Source organism: Thermobia domestica, chromosome 18, assembly GCF_964235325.1.
Source record: "Thermobia domestica chromosome 18, izTheDome1.hap1.1, whole genome shotgun sequence".
Lineage (NCBI taxonomy): Eukaryota > Metazoa > Arthropoda > Insecta > Zygentoma > Lepismatidae > Thermobia > Thermobia domestica.
The window spans coordinates 134,325,180-134,347,726 of NC_137471.1; the positions used below are offsets into that span (position 1 = coordinate 134,325,180).

Below are 22,547 nucleotides of genomic sequence, written 5' to 3' on the forward strand. Positions count from 1 at the left end.
TTGAAAGCACACGACTTTCTTAGTTAAGTTTACGAAATTTATATTTATTTAAAAGCATTTCTGACAAAAAGTAATAATGAGATAAAACACAAAAAGAAAAGAGCGAAAGAAATAAAGCTAACCGGAAGAAGTTAAAATCTGTATCGATCGATTTGCTTGGTCAAGCTGAGTCAATTGATATACAGATTGTTCGTTGCTGATTATACCCCACCCCCGGAAACTAAATTAGACTCAGTAAACCGGAGGTGGTTGTCCGGAAGTAGTTTAAATTGGTATCGCTAGATTTGCTTTGTCAAGCTGAATCGATTGATATACAGATTGTATATGTTTGGTTGCTGATTATACTTCACCCCGGAAACTAAATTAGGCTAATTAAACCGGAAGTGGTTAACGGGAAGCAGTTAAATTTTGGTATCGATCGATTTGCTTTGTCAACTGAATCGGTTGATATATAGATTGTATATGTATCATTGCTGATTATACCCCACTCCCGGAAACTAAACAGGTGTCTAATCATTTTAAATGATAATTCTAATTGCAAATATCAAGTTTCTATCTTAAGTGTTTTTATCTGGCCGTTCATTGCCCACTCACTCACCTAGGGATTAGTGTTATGAGGTTTCACACTCTCCATAGAATATTGGCTTTCTATAGATATGTAATTTTACTAGTAAATCATCCCGTGCCAATCTTCGCAAAATCCTGCGTACGGCAACGCAACGCAAAAAGACAAAAAAGTCACTATAACTGCTATTGAGATTATTGAAAACTAATTAGCAAAATATGTGATTGCTGGATGGAAATAATTAAATGAACAGAACTTTCACAGACCTGGCTGCACTGATTCTCTCATAGGTATGCGCGAACGTGTGATATCTGGCATTCTTGCGCAAGCGTCACGTTGTTCATTTGTTCCTTGTTTTTCAAAGATCCCACAGTAGGAGTGAGAGGCGCTCTGTTGAAACATATTATGACAGTATCTGTTGCGGTGAATGTGCTAGTGGGTCGGTTGTGATACTTTGTGAAATAGTTTGTGAAATTATGTGAGAAAATTTGCGTTGTTAAATGAAAAATAATATAAGACACACACTGATGGAGAGCAACATGAATGGTAAATTACCGGCAGGCGAAGAGTATGCGCTTCAGACGGATTTGCTCAATCCATTTGTGCATCGTTTGGAGCTCTCCACTACCTATGACAAGATAAAGGTTAGTGTTCACAGTCTTCGTATAAGTGTCAATTATGTATATTTTCTGAATGGCACATTAAACTTTTGAATAGTGCTAGTACCAAGTACTCGAAGTACTAATAAACGTGGGCATATTTAGTTATTTATAACGAAGGAAATTGAAAATTCGTGCAATTTATATCGCGAAGGGGAAGGATGAATTTTGCCACCCCTAGAAGACTACGTTGAATGTCGCGTGGTAATAATGTATTTTTATGAGTGTTTCGGAAGAAAGGACACATAATAAAGTATTTAATGTCCAAAATCGTTAGTTTAATCAGGAAAACACAAAATTCACCTTGTTGATACAAATGGCACTTGACATGGTACCGGTACTTTTCCTAACTGCAGATTCTCTAAAGTAATAGCATGATGCTTCGTTCTTGTGATCTGATTTTTTCTAGATCTTCCATTTTCTTACGACTTATATTGAAATTAAAATATGTTGGATTTTTATGTCATAGTTTCGTAATATATAGACTATATACGCAAAATGGTCTCAACATATGGAGTTGATAAGTGCCCCTGTGGTGGAAGACCGGGTTCGATTCGTGGTAGTTCATGTGGTTCTGAACCTACTTTAAGCTGCAGGTGCATTATTCATGTAGCGTCCGCGCTGAATGGGACGTTAAAACTTAATCCAATCATTCCAATTATTTCTAACCGTGGAATGAAAGAATGCACTTTACAGTGTACGCTCGAACTTCGCATTACTTTAAAAAGGTATTGTATAGTAGGGTCGAGATGTGTATGAGAAGTTTGAAGCCATTTTGTCAAAAGTTATTGAGTATAATTCTTCGTTTAAATCTGTCACACGCACACACAAAAAAAGACATGATATTCTTAAGGCTTAAGTTTGAATCTTAACAACAGAACATGTCTCGTGTATCATATGAAAGATGCCCATTCGACTAATATACATTTCAGAACGTATGCTACGATTTGTTGCTTATTGTATTTTGTATACGTGTGTGTCACCAATTGAAATAACGGGTTCGTAATTGAACGCTCACTTCATGTAGGAAGTGCCTCTGGACTGGGCCCCAGGCAAGGGCGTCGATCTTGGGGGGCGAGGGGCCCCGGGCCACCCAGAGGTCATTTGGTACCTCGTATTGTATTTCTGAATATACAATATTTTGCATAATTTGAATGCAATGTCTTAAAGTCCTTATATATATTCTTCATCTGAATCCCCCTCCAAATTTACAGAGGAATATGCGCCCTTGGGGTGGCATTAGTATCTGCCCAAACCGTTTCATGGCTCCAGAACCGCGTGCCTTGTTTTTGTATAAATTGTGATAAAGGTAGGAAAATGGACCCTGCTAGGCTTCTAACCCCCCCCCCCTTCACTCGCTTAGCTATATTTTGTAAAGTAAATAATCTGGAGATAACACTGGAGATCTTATATGTGCAAGATTGAGGGATATACTAAATATCAGCTGGCTTCTATTATTTTGTTCAGGTGTACAGGTCAGAGCCATGAAATATCATAGGTGTGATTTTCTTACTATCAATAGTTCGAACGGGGCCCGCGGTGCGTCAGTAGTAGAGCCTTCACCTCTGGTGCATAGGATCCTTGGTTCGATCCCCGCTGACGCCACGTGGACTTTCTTGTGGACAAATACCGTGTGTGTGGGTTTTCTGCGATTCTTCCGTTTCATCCTACTTTATTCATTCCAACATTATACTCATTTCTCGTCATCACCATCTATTCATTTCAGCATTTTACTCGTTTCCCATCATCACCGTATCCTTTAGCTTAGCCGGCATAAGCGTAGGTCATAAACCAGAAGGATTTCATTTTAATTTCTGTCGTTCCAGTTTATGGTTAGCATGGGTATCTTTGACAGGGTAAACCTCGGTTTGATCCTTAGTGCGATCTCGTGTATTCCCTTTCCAGCCTTAGAAAAAAGTAGATGTAAACAAACCCATCTGACTACTAGTTTGTCGATGGCCAGTGATTGGTTGTTGGTCTCAGTACACTAGTATCCTACCGCAATATAATCCCTACTAAAATAATAATTTCAAATAAAAATATCTGAATTTATCCTACATTTTGTGATAATAAGCGCAATATATATAATATTTACAAACAGATGTAGCTTTATTTCAACCTCACCCAATTCTGGACATATAGTATTTACTGCGCATGCGTATGCGTTCACGCGCCTTCCCCCACTCATTTAAAATTATAGTAGAATGCAGAGTTTCATGGTGACGATGTCTTGTGTTATAAAACACAAAAGAGGACAACAGGAATAGGGACAATCTCGTTTATATAAGGATTTAAGAAAATGTATATCTCCAACATAGCAGTAGTCAGTCAGTCCGTTAATTATTTACCGACAAACTGTAGCCTCATAGTCTGGAAATTATGCGACGACAGTAAGTAAGCAGACGATCTTGCTGTTCACGTCTCTCTCGCTGCCGAAGCACGTGTGAGCCGCGGAGTTATTCATTTCGCTTTGTTTACGCCTACTTTGTTCTAAGGCTGGAAAGACTTTAGTTCGAATTTCTCGTCAGGTCCTGTCAGCCTGGCGCGTAAAGGAACAGTATACTTCGATACCACTAAGCAATGAATGGGCGGCGATAGGTAAGATAAAAGTAAAGTGACTGAAAAATAAAACAGATTTTATCGGCGGATTTGTACGTTACATTGCTCCTATGTAATGGAAAAATGATTTTTCATGTGTCTGATTTAATTGGATTAGATTAAATTTAACGTGTCTTACATCAAAGGGTCTATATGAGACTGAACTGCAGCTTAATGTGTGATCTGAATCAATTGAAATCTTGCCGGGTATCGAATTCCTGTCTCCCACACCACAGGCGTGTACACTATCTACACATCCATGAGGAAGCTTGCATGCCTGTGTGTCCCGATGTATGTGCACGTGTAATACTGTTCACCGGCTTAGTTTTTTTCGGTTTCTATCTTTAACTGTAAATCCAAGTCTCAAATAGCCTCGATGCTGAAAAGGGATGATAAACTTTAACCACACAACAAAAAATTTTTACCAAAGAAAGTTTAGGTGAGGTAGTTAATGCTTGTACACTTAACGCCCCGCGATTATGCAACGAAGCTAATTGCAACGCGAAATTGTGATAGTGGTAGAATGACGGAAATGGGAAGGAATGGGAGAACCCCGAGAAAACCCATCCTCACGGTGTTTGTCCACTACAACCTTATTTGAAGTGAACTGAAGTCGAACCATGGACCACATACGCTAGAAGTGAGCGCTCTGCCACTTGTACACACACATATAATAATGCATGTAATATAAATGAAAGTGTACAAGTCCTAAGTTTTACGTCCCACGTTTATGTTGGCTAGGCTAAAATAGATGGTCATGATGAGAAATGAAGGAAATGGTGGAATGAAGAAAGTGGGAGGAAACGGGAGATCCCACTCACATGGTGCTTTCCACCACGGAGCTCACTTGCCGCGAGCCGGGATCGAACCAAGGACCCCATGCACCAGAGGTGAACGTTCTATCGTTGAGCCACCGCGGCGCGCATATAATATAATATTTAACTTTATTGTTCGTATTATTTGGAATTTTTAGATCTATAATTTCGGCATTTTCAGTTCCTGACACTTTCCTAAGGAAATAATACGCACAGACAAAGAAGAGCTAGTTACCGTATATTTTATGCTATATACATTATCCAGAAGGGATGGTTTATTCTTGAGGTCGAGTTCTTTTCGGAAACTACGCATATTTGTTCGTATTTCTTAAATTTCTATTAAAACCCTACAATGTGGTGTAAGAAATTTCTAATTTAAAATTTTAAAAAATGGAAATAGAAGTTCTTGAGGGTGGGTTTTGTCTTTAGACGATTTTGTTTATATTTTATATAGGGTATATGAAGGTTTCGTTGATAATTTTACATAAGTTTTTTTTTTTGTTAGGGATGAGTAGTTTTTTTAATATTATTATTTTAGATTTGAGTTTTTGGGTCGGTTTTCCCAAGAACTATTCATGGGATTTTGTTCGTATTTCATGCATAAGTGCTTAGTGGCGTTAAGTGATTTCTCATGGGAATCTCTGCAACAGCTAATTTGCTTTGGGGATTTTTTTCGGATAATTTTCTCAACTATGACAAACGATTATATCCATATTTTATAAATAAGTAATTCATTAAGTACGTTCTGATGTGACGTAATCAAATTCTTATAAAGAAAACTATGTAAAGTAGTTTACTCTTCGAGGTGAGTTGGGGCCACGGTGCCTCAGTGGTAGAGCGTTCACCTCTGGTGCATTGGGTCCTTGGCTCGATCCCAGGTGAGTTTTGTGGTGGACAAGCAACCATGTGAATGGGTTCTCCCGTTTCCTTCCACTTTCTTCATTCCACAGTTTTAATAATAATTTATCACAGTCTCCTTTAGCCTAGCCGGCATAACGTGGGACGTAAAACTTAAATATTTCTTCGGATAGATTTCCGGAGTGTTTTATATGTGTATATATTTTGTCATAACATTACATGATTCAATGTAATAAATTGGGTTAGGTTTAGTACAGAGGGATGGGTCGCAATTGTGTAGTGATAGCGAGCTTGGTTCGTCATAGAGACTCCTTGCTTACATCAGAACGTGTGTAAGCTTGTAGTGAGTGACGTCGTAATCGTGGATTCTTCGCGATTCTTCCGTTTTGATTCACTGTTCGATCGTTTCCATTGCGTAAATTCTTTAATTCATCCATTCCTTTTAGATTAAGGGGGCAGACTACTAAATATTTTTCAAAAGCTAACAATTTTTCTTTTGCCCGTTTTTCGTAAGTGAAAAGAGGTAGTGAAATGTAACTTACCACAATAATAGATAATGTTGTTCTACTCCCGAAAATACGAATGGGAAGAATTTTCAATGTTGCCATCCATAGGAATTAGAGTATGACCAGAATTTGAATTACCCAAAAATCTAGGTTATGGCAGCGACTAGAAAAATGAACTCAACGGCAATTGATGGCTTATCATGCTGCCTGTGTTCCTTGTTAATTACTTTTTAAATAATATTTGTATTTTAATTCTAGGGTTTATTAAAAACTATTTATTTTGTACTCTTCATTACAAATTAAATACATTTATTATTTAAAAAGTAATTAACAAGGAACACAGACAGCATGATAAGTCATTAATTGCCGTTGGGTTCATTTTTCTAGTCGCTGCCATAACTTAGATTTTTGGGTAATTCAAATTCTGATCACTATAATTTCTATGGATGGCAACAAATTCTTCCGATTCGTATTTTCAGGTGTAAAACAACATTATCTATTATTGTGGTAAGTTACATTTCACTACCTCTTTGCACTTACGAAAAACGGGCAAAAGAAAAATTGTTAGCTTTTGAAAAATATAGTAGTCTGCACCCTTAAGGACTGTACTATTGTAGGGCACTAAAGGAGTTTCTCTTTCTTTTGTCTGATTTCATATAGTTTTCAAGGTAGTTCTTCAAGCGATTGAAATCTTTCTGGTTGAACAGCACTTTAAATCAACATCCGTTGTCGTAATCGATTGTTATGGGAATCAAGAGCGATGTATTAGATACGCCTTTTGATGCCTTCCCAGTTTAGGGGGCATAAATTGGTAAAATTTACGGAAGAAATAGGTTAGTTGATTTCACAATAAAATTGTATATGTATACAAAATGTATTGAGATCGTACCTCAGATAGATGTGCATATGTATGCGATATAGAAATACGGAATACAAAGTGTATTCTTTACTACGTCTCTATAAGGAAGGCATGAAGTGAATCGTTCTGTAAAGGCAGTGTACAAATGAACACAGAAATGTCGCAAAGTTGTGTCTTACGCAGGGCGTGTGTTTTTATGCCATTTGAAGTGTTTTTTCGAATGCTTTTTTTCTCCCACCGTTACTGACGCACCTGCTGCGCTTCTGTTCTGAATCTGTTAGGTGTCATTCGTGTATTTTAAGGGTAACGTAGCAGAAGTTGGTTTGTTTTCGACTTGGTTCATGTTTTATGCACTGTAGTTCTTATGCGATATATGTGCATACTGTATTTATACTCAGCCCTCCTGCAGTCAGTCAAGAACCATTAATGTAAATCTTCCCTTATAAGGAATAGGAGTGCACTTTATAAGCAATAGGAGTGCATTTCCTGCCGAGTGATGTCGATGTTTAGTGAATGGAAGTATGCTCTCCTAAAATGGTATAGTACGCACTCTTCTTCTGGCAATTTTTTTTAATGTTATTTTTCTGCCTTCGCAAAAAACGTGTATTTTTATTTTGTCAGAAGAGACACTTCTTGTGTTGACAAGCAGAATAAGTATTGTTGACCTGAGGTAAGGAGTGGATCGGTAAATGAGTACAAAGTGTGTCAGCGATGGAATAATGCAATTCTGTTACTCCGTAGAAAATTGGTTTACATTTGGGTGCCCATCCTCCTCCATGGGCAAAGGCGCAACTCACTCCGATTTACTATTTTCAGTTCGATTTTACACATCTTGAATGAGAAATTGTGCCCCTAAATATTCTCGTGAGGGTAATCTGCGCCATGAAACCCGTCTATGGGTACAATCTAATAAGTAAGATCAACGGTCTTTTTCTGAGGCCTTAACTTTTCTTCATTTTACGTGACCCTTTAATTGTGGTATGGTTTGCGGAGCATTCTGAGTTTTAGAATTTTTTGAAAAGCTTAAAAACAATTATCCAGTAAGTGATTATTTCACGGGCGTGCAGGGAGGAAGTCCCGCTTTCCTGAACTAAAGGATTTCTCGAATGTCCGAATGCAGTATGTCCGAACGTGCTCTTTATCGGTTACCAATATTTTCGTAGTACTGTGCTACTTACTGTAGTTCAGGGCCAGCTCTGCCATATGTGCAACACGTGCTTTTGCATTGGGCGCAAGCTCTGTCATAACTATACTATTTAAGATAATTATTTCTAGTTGCAGTGATGATGGTAGTTAAATTTACTAAGCTTACTTATTTGAATTCTAAATTTATAAGTTATGTTTCGGTTGCATTAGTTTAAGATTACATGGACAGTGGTAAAGCGAATAGTCAAAGAAATCCCAGCATAAGTTGCTTGGTTTTTGTCAAATTCAAGAACTCAATTCTCGAACAGTAGTGAACACCTGTTCCCATTAATTAAATATCACAGTTTTGATATGAAAACTAGTCTTTGTCACAAACAAGTTCTTTATCATTGAAGAGTAGCCCCGCGTAGCATAATCGCTAATGCTGTTGCCTTCGATGCGAGCGGTCGTGGGTTCGATTCCCGATGGGGCACTCGGCCCAAGCAGTGTAATGCGCTTTTTCAGGCCAGCTGACCTGAATGAGATTTTCCTCATTCACACCAGGCAAATGCCGGCATGGTACCTAACTTATAGGTACTAGGCCGCTTCCTTCCCCAATCATTTCTTCCTTCCTTTTCCCCGGATATTATGCTCGCAGAAGGACGTAATCCCTCAAACGTGACGGGCTAAATGGCATTAGATGTCGAAAGCCCAGAAATCTAAATCCTAATGCTTATAATTGAAGGTGAACAGTTTTTAAAAAAGAAATCGCAGATGTAGGAGGAAAATCGAGAAATAAAGATAAGAGCTAGTTACTCTGGAATTTCTAACTGGTATATAAAGATGAAGCTCGATATTGAATTCTATAAAAAGTATTAACATCTTTAGTCTGCAGGTTTCTTTGCTTTATCTTTCACTAACGTAATGGATTATTATTATTAAAAAAAAAAAAGAGAGAGAGAGAGAGACTGTATTTGTGGTGTTTAAGTTTGAGTGCGAGTGCGCTTTCCTTCCCTTCTTGTTCATGATGGGGTCGGACAGTATATTTGAAGTCGTGGTTTTTTAGGTTTGGTCTTTCTGGAGAAAGGACTGGGGCAAATGAAAGCATTGCACGAGGCGGCAAATCGCCTATGGCCGGCTCTGCTATAGATTAAGAAACTACAATGGTACTACTTTCACCCCCTGGGGGTAAGATCGTCTTAAGTCATGGCTGTGCCCAGGGGCCTTCGGCTCAGTTACTTCGTGTTTGTGAATCTATATTATCCAGTATTCTCTCAAGAGCTTACATTACGAAGAAATTATGTTAAGAAGTTATCCTAGTTGTGCTTACAGTTTGATCTTTTTCTTAATGCAGATAGTGCGTTTAGTAGTGCACGGTAAACTAGTTTCAATTGTGAATGAAGGTAACAGTAAGCATGATGTGCTTTGTAATAAAATCTATGCCTTTTTTGAGTTTCACACTTTGAAATTTTTAGTGAATACCACCTTTAGGCAACTGTGTTTTAGTTAAAAATATTAGGTGCTCTCCTTAAGGGGTATTCACTGTATTTTCATTATATATTTCTGAGGGAGGGGGGGCATCAGTGGCTAAGGGGTGGGGCTTTCACCTCTGGTGCATGGGGTCCTTGGTTCTATCCCAAATAGCACCAGGTGAGCTTTGTGCGCTTTCTTTATTCCACCATTTCATTCATTTTGATCATCAGTCTCCTTTAGCCTAGCCAGCGTAACCGTGGTACGTAAACGTTATAGATTTCATTTCATTTGTATATTTACGGTTCTGAAGATCGTTCATAGGCGTGTACGCATCCACTATATCGGGCAGTTAAATCACATTTTTTCTTCGCTGTTTGCGTGATAAAAGAGGCGTGTTGTGTACACATCAAAGGAAGAATAAAAAAAAAAAAAGTGTATCCGGTGGTGGAGGGGAAGGACAATTCTTCAATGAATCATTCTTATTTACAGTACTTTTTGTTCGCGTGGGGGCGTTACAATGTGTCAGGTACGTCACTTTCATTTACTCGTCAAATATAGTACGGCTATCTATCATGTGTCAAAGAGTGAATAAGGTAAAGTTATAATTATTCGTGTTTTTTTCTTTTCAATTTTACGTTCGACGCTTATGCCTTGTGCACTAACGAATGATAAATATCGGTTGGTTGTGGTTTAGCATCCCTTTTCAAAACCGTTCGTATAGCGTTAGAATCGAGGCTATATGGAACGCAGACCTACAGTTGGAATCCATACAAACGGCAAAGTTATAGAACACAGGTCCACCACCAGAGGCCAAGTTAGTTGAATTACGACGAAATAAACTATATGAAACTATTAAGTGGGTCAGAGGCCCCAACCCCCGACGTATATTGTTTTAGAATTGCGTTATTTGGAGAAATCCTTCATTGCAACTGGAATTTTGGTTAATTAATAATTTCAGATAATTTATTTTGCCGTAATTCACCTAACTTACTCTGAAAAGCAAAAGTAACCACGAACATCAGTAACATAGATAGTGCAAAACAATATCTCCATTGGGAACAAATGAACTTCAAAGAACACTCTGTCACGGAAAAGAAAAGGAAATGTAAACCACCAAAACCCGAACATACATACAAACACATTAGGCTCAAGAAATTGAACACTAAGAGAAACTATAAAATGCACACAGTACACACGATGTATAAAGCAATAGATTGCAATGTATAAATATTCCGACACGTTCACACAATGCAATAATATACCGTGTTTGGCGTCAATGAACAATTCAACATCGACTCCGAAGACGAAGCAAACTAAAATAAAATGTCAAAGATATAGCAAAAAGTAATACTTTATGTATAAATCAAGAGATCTACATAGTGTGGTTAAGAGTCTTCATCCCGGCGAAATTAAAATACCGCTAATTTTACAGTAATTATATGATATCTTCAAATATATAAAGGATAATTAAAATGTGGAACAAGAGCGCCCTAGACAATATTATTTTGCGTGAGGTACCGTTATCCCAAGCCACCTAGTGGTTTTATGTTTTCAGGTGTTTAGAAACGCGAAAATAAATGCCGATTTTCAAAATGGCTCTAAATCGAACGCAGATAAGTGAGTCGTGATAACAGTTTCTCATGTAAAATGGTATTGTCTAGGGCGCTCTTGTTTCACATTTCGATTATCTTTTATCTATTTGAATATATTACATAATTAATGTAAAATTAGCGGTATTTTAATTTCGCCGGGATGAAGACTCTTAAGTAAACAAACTTGATAATGAGCTGTTCTAAGGATAAAGTTCAGCGTTCTTAGTTTCGGTAATAATATGTTGCAATGATTAAAAAGTCCAAAAATTGGAAGAAAAGAATAAGGTACAAAGAGGAACCAAAACAAGGTACGTAAAATATATTTTATTAGTTTTATAAAGGGGGATCTGTGTTCTAGAACCTTCCCAGCACGGAGGTCGTATGGTTAATTAAATGGTTATACAAGAATTGGTAGGGATATACGAGAATACCTAGAAACAGTGTGTTCACCACAAACTTATATGTCCAAGGATCGAACTAGCCGAACTCTTGCACCAGAAGTGACTCCTTTTTCGCCAGTGTTAGAATTTTGCCCAGCCAAAAATACCTACTTCTTTTTCTTTTGGATAAAATCCATATAAGGGATAAAGTAAAAAAAAGTTTTGGAAGTTTAACGCTCGAGTAAATTCGCTTTGACAGTGTTATTATTTATTATGGTATACACAGCACCACCTGTCCACGACGCATAATGCTTTAAACATTAAAAATTTGTAACGGTAGTATCAGTTTGCATTATATGTATGCAAGGAGGGTGGGAGGAGGCAGTTACCCCCCACTTTTTTGAAGTGACCCCTTAATGTATCTACTTTCATTTGTACGTATTACTGGTTCATAGAAAAAAAATGGTGCAATATAATATTTGCCGTAGCGTGATTATGTATTGGTTATTTGTGTTATCGTGGAGTTAAGAAAGCTTCAGGAATTGCGACGGAAATTTAACCTTTTGGAGCGCAGTAATTCCAGCGTAGTAAGGGCTCGATATGTTAGCCACTTTCGCACAGAACATTTCGCAGAACAAGAAAAGTTCTTCACAAGTTATTCTTTAATTGCACAAAAGTCGACAGTTCCTAAACTCTTTTAAGAATCAGCTTATACCTTTTTGGTTGTTTTGCCTACAGGATTTATGATATTTACAGTACAAATGCAGTTACAAATTTTTGGTGAAAGGAGTTTAAAAAAAAAAAAAAACTAGGAGACACAGCAATGTCCTTTTTGCTGGCTTTTTTTCTTTGAACAGAAAACAAGGAAAAAACAGTTGAGAATGCTCAAAGAGCATTGCCAGAACGAAATTAAAAAGAATTATTTTTTTTCGAAATTTATATGAAATTTTATATTAAATGTATTTGATTACATGAATAGATAATACATTTACATATTTGGAACTTGCGTATTAAGAAATCTGTTGAATGGGTTATATTGAGATGTCACTTTTTATCACCGTATATATATTGAAAATGAAAATGCAGCCAGTGACTACCGGTTACTATTTAACAAAATGTTCACCATCCTCTTAAATAATGATCAACACTAATATCATCTCTATATGGCTTACGGTTCCCGAAATGTGGCTTCTTAAATCTCTCGGAATCGGAACATTTTTGGCCAATATATGGGGAACGGTGGCCAGTTGACTAGTGCCACCATTTACTATCTAGTACCAAAATGTTCACCATCCTCTTAAATATTGATCAACATCAATATCTCTCTGACTTACAATTCCCAAGATATGACTTCTTAAATCTCCTGAATTCGGAACTTATTTGGCCAAAATCTTTGCAACGGTAACTCAAGAGATGATATTATTGATCAATACCTAAGAGGATTGCGAATATTTGGTACCAAATAGTGACCAGTGGCTACTGACTAACTGGCCACTGGCCAAATCACAATTTTCCAGACAGAATTTTAAGATGTTCATGAGTAGGGAATCAAATCTCTTCTTCTTAGGTCTTCGTTGTTTACGAGTACAAAGGGCTAGTGCCTATTTGCGTTGCTCTTGTCAATTTACTTAATAAAGTATGAAATACGATATATGGTATTTTAACTGAAAATATTTTATCCTATTAATTATACAACCTTTCGTCAAACAAAGTGTTAGGAACAATCAGGAAAGCTAACATTGATATACAAATACTCAGATAATATTTTGCTCCCTCCCCACTTTTAACGTCCAGTCGCCGCCACTGTATGTATGTAATAGAGACTAGTAAGTGCAATGTAACGTTCAAAGTACATTATCACTCAAGTATCAATCACTGACTTTTAGAACTAAGTTTATACTATATAAGTATTTGCTGCTTTTTAGTACATTTTGTGAGAGCTGGATTAAATTTAGAGGAAATGTATATTTTTTGTGTGGCACCTAATATGAAATGCTGCTTTTTGTCTTTGTATGTCAAGTTTTGGCCTTATATCTAATGTACCGTATTACAATGTTGATAATTTTATTATTCTAAAAATTCCTCATAATATATAAGAAATATGTCCAAAAGTATCGGTATCTGGTATCGGTGCATCCCTGTATGGAAATTCAATACTCGAACTTCAAATAGTGTATCTATAAACTGGTTGCAATAGATTAATAAGATCAAAAGTAGAACCTGTTCCTTGAACGCTGAATCCATGCTTGCTATTCCTTACTATTTTTGTTATATGAAGGTAAAGCTTAAATCCAGAAATCGTTAATTCCGCAGATCTTAAGACCTTTCTCTCCCTTCGTAATCATCTGATGCTCTAGAGAGTTCTCCACCTTAATTCGACAACTGACTCCTATAATCCTTGCAGTTCGGAACCTTTCCTTCTGTTCACAAGAATCACAAATTTCGTCATGATATGGATGCTGTCCGATCATTTTTCTCCACTTCTAAACTTGCACATGTAGATCATTTCCCTCTGTCTCCATATTTAAATCTATCTCTCTTTCTCTGTGTCGTCCATTATGAACGCATATAGCTTAGGATCAAACATTGCGTGACTCTTGAAACCAAATGTAAGCTCTCTAGCATTGTGCTATTAACATTATAGACTTGTTGCTAAAAGCAGCGTCGTTTTAGATTTTGTTTTGGGGGAATTCTCCGCCGACATACTAGTTTCACTTTTGATATCAGTATTTTACTATAAATTTTGGTCAAACGTTGTGTTTATCACACTCAAGGGAGGGGGAATTACACCCTACTATCCTACCCAAATGACGCCTCTGGAACATTTGCCTGCAATTACTGGGAAACAAAATAAAATTAATTATTGAATACCACTCTTTCTGTTAGTAGTTATTAGAGCTCCCCGCATTACACATTTTGGGAAGTACAAAACCTACTGCCGTGATACATAATTTTCACCCACTTCACAAGGAGTATCTTCATATCTTGATGTTATATACACTCTTTAAAGAGGGAAGGATAGAATGAAAATAAAGGCATTTATGGCGCCATGAAAACATTTTGTGACAGTTTTCTTTTTTTATTCAGGCTCTAAAAATTAATTTAAGAATAATTCATTTACATGGCGTTTACATTCAAAATAATAGGAATTTTGGTGGCATTAGTTCGGGTATTCTTCTTTTTCGAAATGAAGACAATAATAAAAGCGATACGCAAAGACAAATAGTATTATCAGTACTAAACTTTATCAATAATGATTGCTAGGAAAGTCTGAATACGCTCTCTTTTATCATCTCTCATGAGCTGCATTCATTATTAACAAAATTTTTTAAAAAAATTCCTTGCACGGGATTCGAACTGACGTCCTTTGCGTTTGTAAGGCAGCACCTTAACCACTACACCAAAACAATTTCTTGGTAAACGTTTAGTTGTCGGTGTGTTTGTTCGTATTTGTATTTTATGTTCCCATTTCGACAATTTTTACTCTTTTTTTTTTTTTTTTTTTCGCAGTTTAGCAGCTGTTTCTGGCTTTCTTTCGGTGTCGTCCTTTATTTACTCTCTGCACTATTCGTATTCACAGCTTGTGCCCCTCTGCAATGTCTTATTCAGATTAGACTTTTCTTCTTGCCCCCCACTAAACATTTGATTGATTTAATTCTCATTCTTCATGGCTGGAGCGCAGGAATGCCAGACTCTAGGAGCAGGTGTAAATTTACTTTCCTGACATTGTACATTTCTGTGCTTGTAACAGTTACGATTTCTTTCTTTGTTTAAGTAATGTGTATATTTAGAACAAACTGTACGACGAAAATGCTGTATATACAACAAAATGACAGAATAAAATTTGTACAAGAGTATATAGAGCACAGTAACTGAGGCAAATTAGTAATAAAAAGTCTATAATTATTTTCTTAGAATAGATAAACTTTTGCGTCACACACCAGTTGTCAAATATTGTATAGGTGATTCTTTTTCCTATTCTGTATCTTATTATAAGGGATTACTCACCGCTTTGGTACTCAAGAAAATTGTGTACTTCCTTCTTTCTAGAAATCGAAATGGGGAAGTGTCAACGCTGTAACGTGAAAACACTGATGGGGCTTCATGGATTCAGTTTGTGCAACAACGATTGCATAGTTTAAAGTGTAGAATAGGACATGAAGCCTTAAGAGGCCTAATCACTACGAAATTAAAATACCGCTGATTTTACAGTAATTATGTGATATCTAAAAATTAATGAAAGATAATCGAAAAGTGGAACAAGAGCGCTCTAGACAATATTATTTTGCATTAGATACAGTTTTCACGAGTCACTTAGTTTCCCGTTTGTAGTCATTTACGTATAAACGCGAAAATAAATGCCGATTTTCTAAATGGCTGGAAATTGAAAGTAGGTAGAGAGTCGTGATAAGTGTCTCATGTAAAATAGTATTGTCTAGCGAGCTCTTGTTCCACTTTTCGATGATATCACATAATTACTGTAAAATACGGCGGTATTTTAATTTCGCCGTGATGGGGTCTCTTAAGTGGAATTTAAGTAGGAGTACGGCTTTAAACGTACGTACAAAATGTAATTAAATCCAATTTTACCCATTACAAACCCACTGGACTATTAAAAAAAAAAAAAAAAAAAGCTGGGTTTTCCACAACCTTGTTTGCCATTAATCACCTTGCCTTGTACTTAGTGAGTTTTCACATTTCCTACTGATTTGATTCCCGGTGTGGGGGAGGTGCGCTTGCCTCTGGTGTTTGGGTTCCTTGGTTCGATGCTAGCCAAGTAAGTTTGTAGTGGACAACATTGTGTTCGTGAATTTTCTTAGGGTACCCCTTTCCCCCTTAGTTTCTCATTCCACGAATTGTTCCATTATCTTTTACTTGCCTTAAAAATCGTTTCCCTTAGCCTAAAGGACAGAGTCGTGGGACGTCAAACTGAAATCCTTCATTTCATTCTTTTTTGCTTCCCGGTAATATTTCATATAGTGATGAGCAAATGCAAGACCAAGACCAAGACCCGGGTGGTCTTGGTCTTGCACATGCGGTCTTGGTCTTGGTCTTGCATTTGCTCATCACTATATGAAATATTACCGGGAAGCAAAAAAGAAAGAATGAAATGAAGGATTTCAGTTTGACGTCCCACGACTCTGTCCTTTAGGCTAAGGGAAACGATTTTTAAGGCAAGTAAAAGATAATGGAACAATTCGTGGAATGAGAAACTAAGTTTTTGTCAATGTCGTGAAAATGTTATTTCAATATTAATTTTATAAGTACACATTAAAAATTTCCAACGGATGCTTGAACCTCAGAGCCAATGCCATACCCATGTAGTCATCTATGGTGTACGGAATTGCCGATGTTCAATACTACATTTCTTTAGTTTTGGAGGAAGAACACCATTAATATGTTTTGAAATGAAATGAAATATTACTTTAACGTCCCACGATTATTACACTGAGGCTAAGGGAAACAGTGATGATGAGAAATGGTGGAATGAAGAAAGTACGAGGAAACGGGAAAACCCACGCACAGGGTGTTTGTTCACCAAAGAAGCTCACATAGCGCAAGCTGCGATCGAACCAGGGCCCATGTACCAGAGGTGCACGCTCTGCCACTGAGCTACCGTGTCCATAACATGCTCTAGTTTATTTTTGCTTATCCACTTCTTATGGACACAACTATTCTTCGTATGATTTCCCAAAATCCAATCATGGGCCGTCGTGAATGATCAAATGATGACCAAAGTAAATCAGACACTGAAGTTATAGCTTGTAACAATTCATAGAATTATGCTATCGGTCGTCTCGTGAACAATCGATTCAAAAAAACGACATACTGTAGCTATATGTTACAGGAGCAGATCGACTCACATGGATTGCATAAACTACTGGGAATACATTCACTCCGGTGGTATTTTTACTGGAGCCAAGAAGTTCACGTGAAAGATGTAATGATTTTTCTCCTTCCTTTTTACATTCTATAAAAAATCAAGTAGTACCATACTTGTGCAAGACTCTTGCGCAAGAGTCTTGGTCTTGGTCTTGCAGGTATGGTCTTGGTCTTGGCCTTGCATCGGGATTCCTGGTCTTGGTCTTGGTCTTGGTCTTGCATGCAAGACTCTTGCAAAAACTGCAAGACCAAGACTCTTGCGCTCATCACTAATTTCATACTATTCGAAACACACATTGAGCTGTAAGATAAGTTTCTTGGGTAGCCACAATGTGAAAAAGGCGTTACACTACGCTCACGTATTTCTTTATTTTTGTTTGTAGTCATAAGATTATGTAACTCGAAAGTTATTTATGAATAACCTGTTGTATAAAGTACGAATAAAACCCATAATTAGACGTCCATATTACTATATATGTGTGTATTTTTCAAAAATTAAAGCCTCGAATAGAGTTCCGTCTTCGAGCTATCATACCAAATAAGTGACATAAATATTTCTGGTGGCCGTTCAATGCTCGATTTCGGCTACTTCCAACAGAATGCTGTGGCTAACGGAACGTCACTACAATTCTTATGCAATGGTTCACATGTAATACGAGTGAAAGCACACATCCGTACTATGTGCGGTCCTACAGTAAGTTCATTATCTACCGTCATTAACTTCAGGAATTTTGATTGCATTATTTCAAATGGCTTTTCTTAGTGTGAATTATGCTCTCTTTCTTCGGGCTGATGCGGGCCGCGTGGCTTAGTGGTAGAGCGTTAACCTCTTGGTGCGTAGGGTCCCTGGTTTGATCCCTGCTCGCGCCAAGTTGACTTTGTAGTGAAAAAGCACCATGTACGTGGGCTTTCTCGAGATTCTCTCGTTTCCTCTCACTTTCTCTATTCCTCCATTTCATTCATCATCACCGTCTTCTCTAGTCTGCACGGCATGGTGTAAAACTGAAATATTTCATTTCGTTATTCGGGCTGATGAAAACTCGTGTAAGGTATGCAGTACCGGCTATTTTTTTTTTTTTTTTAATTTCAAGCTAAGCTATGCATAAGCTAAGTATAGGGAGTCTAATAGAACAGCTGTGTCTATCTGTTTGTCGACTGATACGATCAGGAAATAATTATAATAAAGGATAGAGCCTAATGTTTTCCGATGTGGTTTTAGCATCCCAAGACCAGTTATCTTGTCTGCCTGTACCACTCTACTAAAACTGGAAGTGAATGAAATTCACTCAGTACCGTTCCGTACAGGGGGCAAGTGGGGCGATGGCCCTGGGCGCCGAAGGGGACCAAAAATTCGGGAGAGAAAAGGAAAAGGGAGAGGAAAAAATACCTGGAATATATGTAGGGGCGCCGTTGTATATTCTCGCCCCGGGCGCTGATTTTCCATGGCACGGAACTGAATTCACTGCAACTGTCAGTTTCAACAATGATTCTAGTAGAGCAAAAGCGGCACTGAACAGTTGATAATCAGAGATTGGTAGATCGATCACTTCGCATTTGAATATTGAACCCCTATAATCGGTTTATTGGGTGAAGTTGGAAAAGGGTAGTATCTGTTTTCAGTACCCGGGTTATATGGGACGTAGATTTACTGTTTAACCTTTTCAGGACGGGCAGGGATTTCAAGAAAACCGTAGACCTTTACTTTGGCGGCCCTAGCACCCCTCCTAATTCTTCCATGGGTATGAATTATACCTTGTTGGAAAGCTTATGAAACAAAGATTCTAGTAAGATAACCTTTGGGGCTACCGTACCCAACCCGTAGAAGAAGAAGAAGAAGAAAGGAAGAGAAAAAGTGAAAAAATATTTTTTTCGAAATTTGTGAGAGTCTGGCAACACTGTTTCTAGTCGTACGCTAGAAAAAATATTCTGACCTGTAGGCCAGACATTGGTAATAATTATACCAAAAAATGAAGGGCAAAGGTACAATAGCTAGGTAAAAAAAAAATCGGAAGATAGAATCTAGGTGAATCATCCTGTTTCTATTTTCCCGAGAAATTTTCGTCTACCCTTACGTTGGCAGGCTTGGCGACCTCCCTAAATGTCACACATAAACAAACCATACCTCGTTGGAAACCTTATAGAACAGACATTTCAGCAAAGTAACTTTCGTGTCTCTCGGACCAAATTAGTAAAAGAAGAAGAAGACGAAAATCATTTTTTTTCCAAAAATACAATTCTTCAGATTTTGTCAGACTGTGGCAACGCTGTTATATACCGTACGCAAGCAAAAAAAATCTCAGATTTACGCCAGACACTGGAGACAATGATATCAAAAAATGAAGGGTTTAGATTCAATAGGAATAGAGGGAAAAATTCTGAACACCGAGCCTACGTGAATCATCCTGTATTTTTTCGATAGATTGTGGTATACGCTAACATTGGCAAGTCTGATGATGCCCCTAATTGTCACAAGCATATCAGCCATACCTCGTTGGAAACCTTATGAGACACCCATTTCAACAGGGTAACTTTCGTGTCTCTCGGACCAAACTAGTAAAAGAAGAAGAAGACGAAAGTCAAATTTTTTGCGAAAAAATCTATTTTTTTCAAATTTGTCCGACTATGGCAACACTGGTATTTGTCGTACGCAAGGAAAAAAATTCTTACATTTACGCCAGACATTGGGAACAATGATATAAAAAAATGAAGGGTTTAGGTACAATAGGAATGGAGGAAAAAATTCGGAACCCCGAACCTACGTGAATCATCCTGTATTTTGTTCGAGAGATTGTGGTATACGCTAACATTGGCAGGCTTGGCCACGCTCCTAATTGTCACAAACATATTAGCTATACCTCGTTGGAATCCGTATAACACACACATTCCAACAAGGCAAGTTTCGTGTCTCTTGGGCTAAATTAGTAAAAGAAGAAGACGACGAAAATCAAAATTTTGGTTGGAAAATCCATTTTTTTAAAATTTGTCGTACTATGGCAACGCTGTTATTTCTCGTACGCAAGAAAAAAAAAATCTCACATTTAGGCCAGACATTAGGGAAAATGGTATAAAAAAATGAATGGTGTAGGTGCAATAGAAATGGAGGAAAAAATTCGGAGCACCGAATCTGCGTGGATCATCCTGTATTTTTTTTCGATAGATTGTGGTATACGCTAATATCGGCAGGCTTTGCCACGCTCCTAATTGTCACAAACATACCAGCTGTACCTCGTTGGAAAGTTTATGGAACAAACATTCCAACAAGGTAACTTTCGTGTCTGTCGGGCCAAACTAGTAAAAGAAAAAGAAGACAAAAATGAAAATTTTGGGTGGAAAATCAAGTTTTTCGAAATTTGTCGGACTGTGGCAACACTGTTGTTTGTCGTATGCAAGAAAAATAATTCTCACATTTACCCCCGTTATTGTGAACAATTGTGCAAAAAATAAACCGTGTAAGTGCAGTAGGAATGCAGAAAAATTCTCTTACTAACGGCAGAGAATAAACTCGCATTGGTTCACCTAACATTGTCCGTCGCAAGATCATTGCTTTTCTTTCCTTTTGCTTCGGCAGGAAGATTTTTTTCTAAAACTAAATAACTTGTCAAAGGAGGGAGTTGAAAGAAATGCATATTTACGACCCTTAGGTTCAACTGATAGCTACAGCTGATTTTGACCAGGCTAAAAATAGAACGGTGCGCTCTGAGGTGATAACTGTTTTCCTTTCGCTCTCTCTCTGTGTGTGTGTGTGTGTGTGTCTGTCTGTTCAATAAGTTACCTTGTTGGGATGTCTGTTCTATAAGCTTTCCAACGAGGTATAGCTGATATGTTTTTGACAATTAGGAGCGTGGCCAAGTCTGCCAATGTTAGCTTATACCACAATCTCTCGAAAACATACAGGATGATTCACGTAGGGTCGGCGTTCCGAATTTTTTTCTTCACTCCTATTCCACCTAAACCCTTCATTTTTCTACATCGTTGTTTCCAATGGCTGGCAAATATGTGAGAATTATTTTCATTGCGTACGACAAATACCAGTGTTGCCATAGTCGGACAAATTTCGAAAAATTTTAATTTCCCCCCAAAATTTTGACTTTCGTCTTTTTCTTCTTTTACTGGTTAGGCCCGAGACACACAAAAGTTACCTTGTTGCAATGTTTGTTCCATAAGCTTTCCAACGAGGTATAGCTGATATGCTTGTAACAATTAGGAGCGTGGCCAAGCCTGCCGATATTAGCGTATACCACAATCTATTGAAAAAAATACAGGATGATTCACGTAGCTTCCAGGTTCCGAATTTTTTTCTTCACTCCTATTGCACCTACACCATTCATTTTTTTATATCGTTGTTCCCAATGTCTGGCGTAAATATGAGATTCTTTTTCCTTGCGTACGACCAATAACAGCGTTGCCATAGTACGACAAATTTCGAAAAATTTGATTTTCCACCCAAAATTTTGACTTTCGTCTTCTTCTTTTACTGGTTTGGCCCGAGACACACAAAGGTTACATTGTTGGAAAGGCTGATCTATAAGGTTTTCAACGAGGTATGGTTTGTGTGTCTGTGATAATTAGGAATGTCGCTAGGGCTGTCAACCTTAGAGTACACAACAGTGGATATTGAATAATATACAGGATGTGTCACGTAGGTGTGGGGTTCTGAATTTCTTTTTCCATTTGTATTGAACCGACGGGTTTGACTTTTGTGTATCATTGTCCTAAATATCTGTCGTAAATGTGAGATTTTTTTTTCTTGCGTACGATGGATAACAATGTTGCCAGAGTTCCTCAAATTTGAAATATATTTTTTTGTCTTTATAAGAAAATATACAATAAGAAAAAGGGTAAATTCAATACCCCTCCTATTCACCCCTCTCAAGCCCAAAAGTCATGGACTGGGTATGACTAGTAAGTGTGTTCATTTGTCTCTACGGATGCCATTTTTTATCCTTGTAGCTCCATCAGGGGGGTACCTCCCCCCAAATTCTGAAGGGAGAGAGGGAAAGCTATAAACACCCAACTTTGCCCCCCTCCCCCTTCACGGCGGGACCCACTACATGAATCATATACACAGGATTAAAAAGTTCCATCCTTTCTGAAGAGATACATACCAAAATCATATGTCTAGGTTAATTAGGAGCTGAGCTAGAGAGGTTTGAATTGCTGGCTCAAGGGTTGAGCCGTTCGTCCTGAAAAGGTTAAGGTAAAATCCGAACGACTGTTAGTTCATTCAAATTTCA

General features: G+C 37.6%; 1 protein-coding gene across 2 annotated transcripts in view; it reads left to right on the forward strand.

Annotated features, from left to right (window-relative positions):
- Positions 1–889: 889 nt before the first annotated feature.
- Positions 890–22,547, forward strand: part of LPCAT (lysophosphatidylcholine acyltransferase) — a 343,891-nt gene continuing 322,233 nt past the window's right edge. The window contains exon 1 of one of the 2 annotated variants that reach the window (XM_081745922.1): positions 890–1,209. In XM_081745922.1, the coding sequence (XP_081602048.1) occupies positions 1,066–1,209 (144 nt within the window). In that variant the 5' untranslated portion in view covers positions 890–1,065. The remainder of the gene's footprint in view (positions 1,210–22,547) is intronic. The other variant, XM_081745921.1, reaches the window with a different exon arrangement.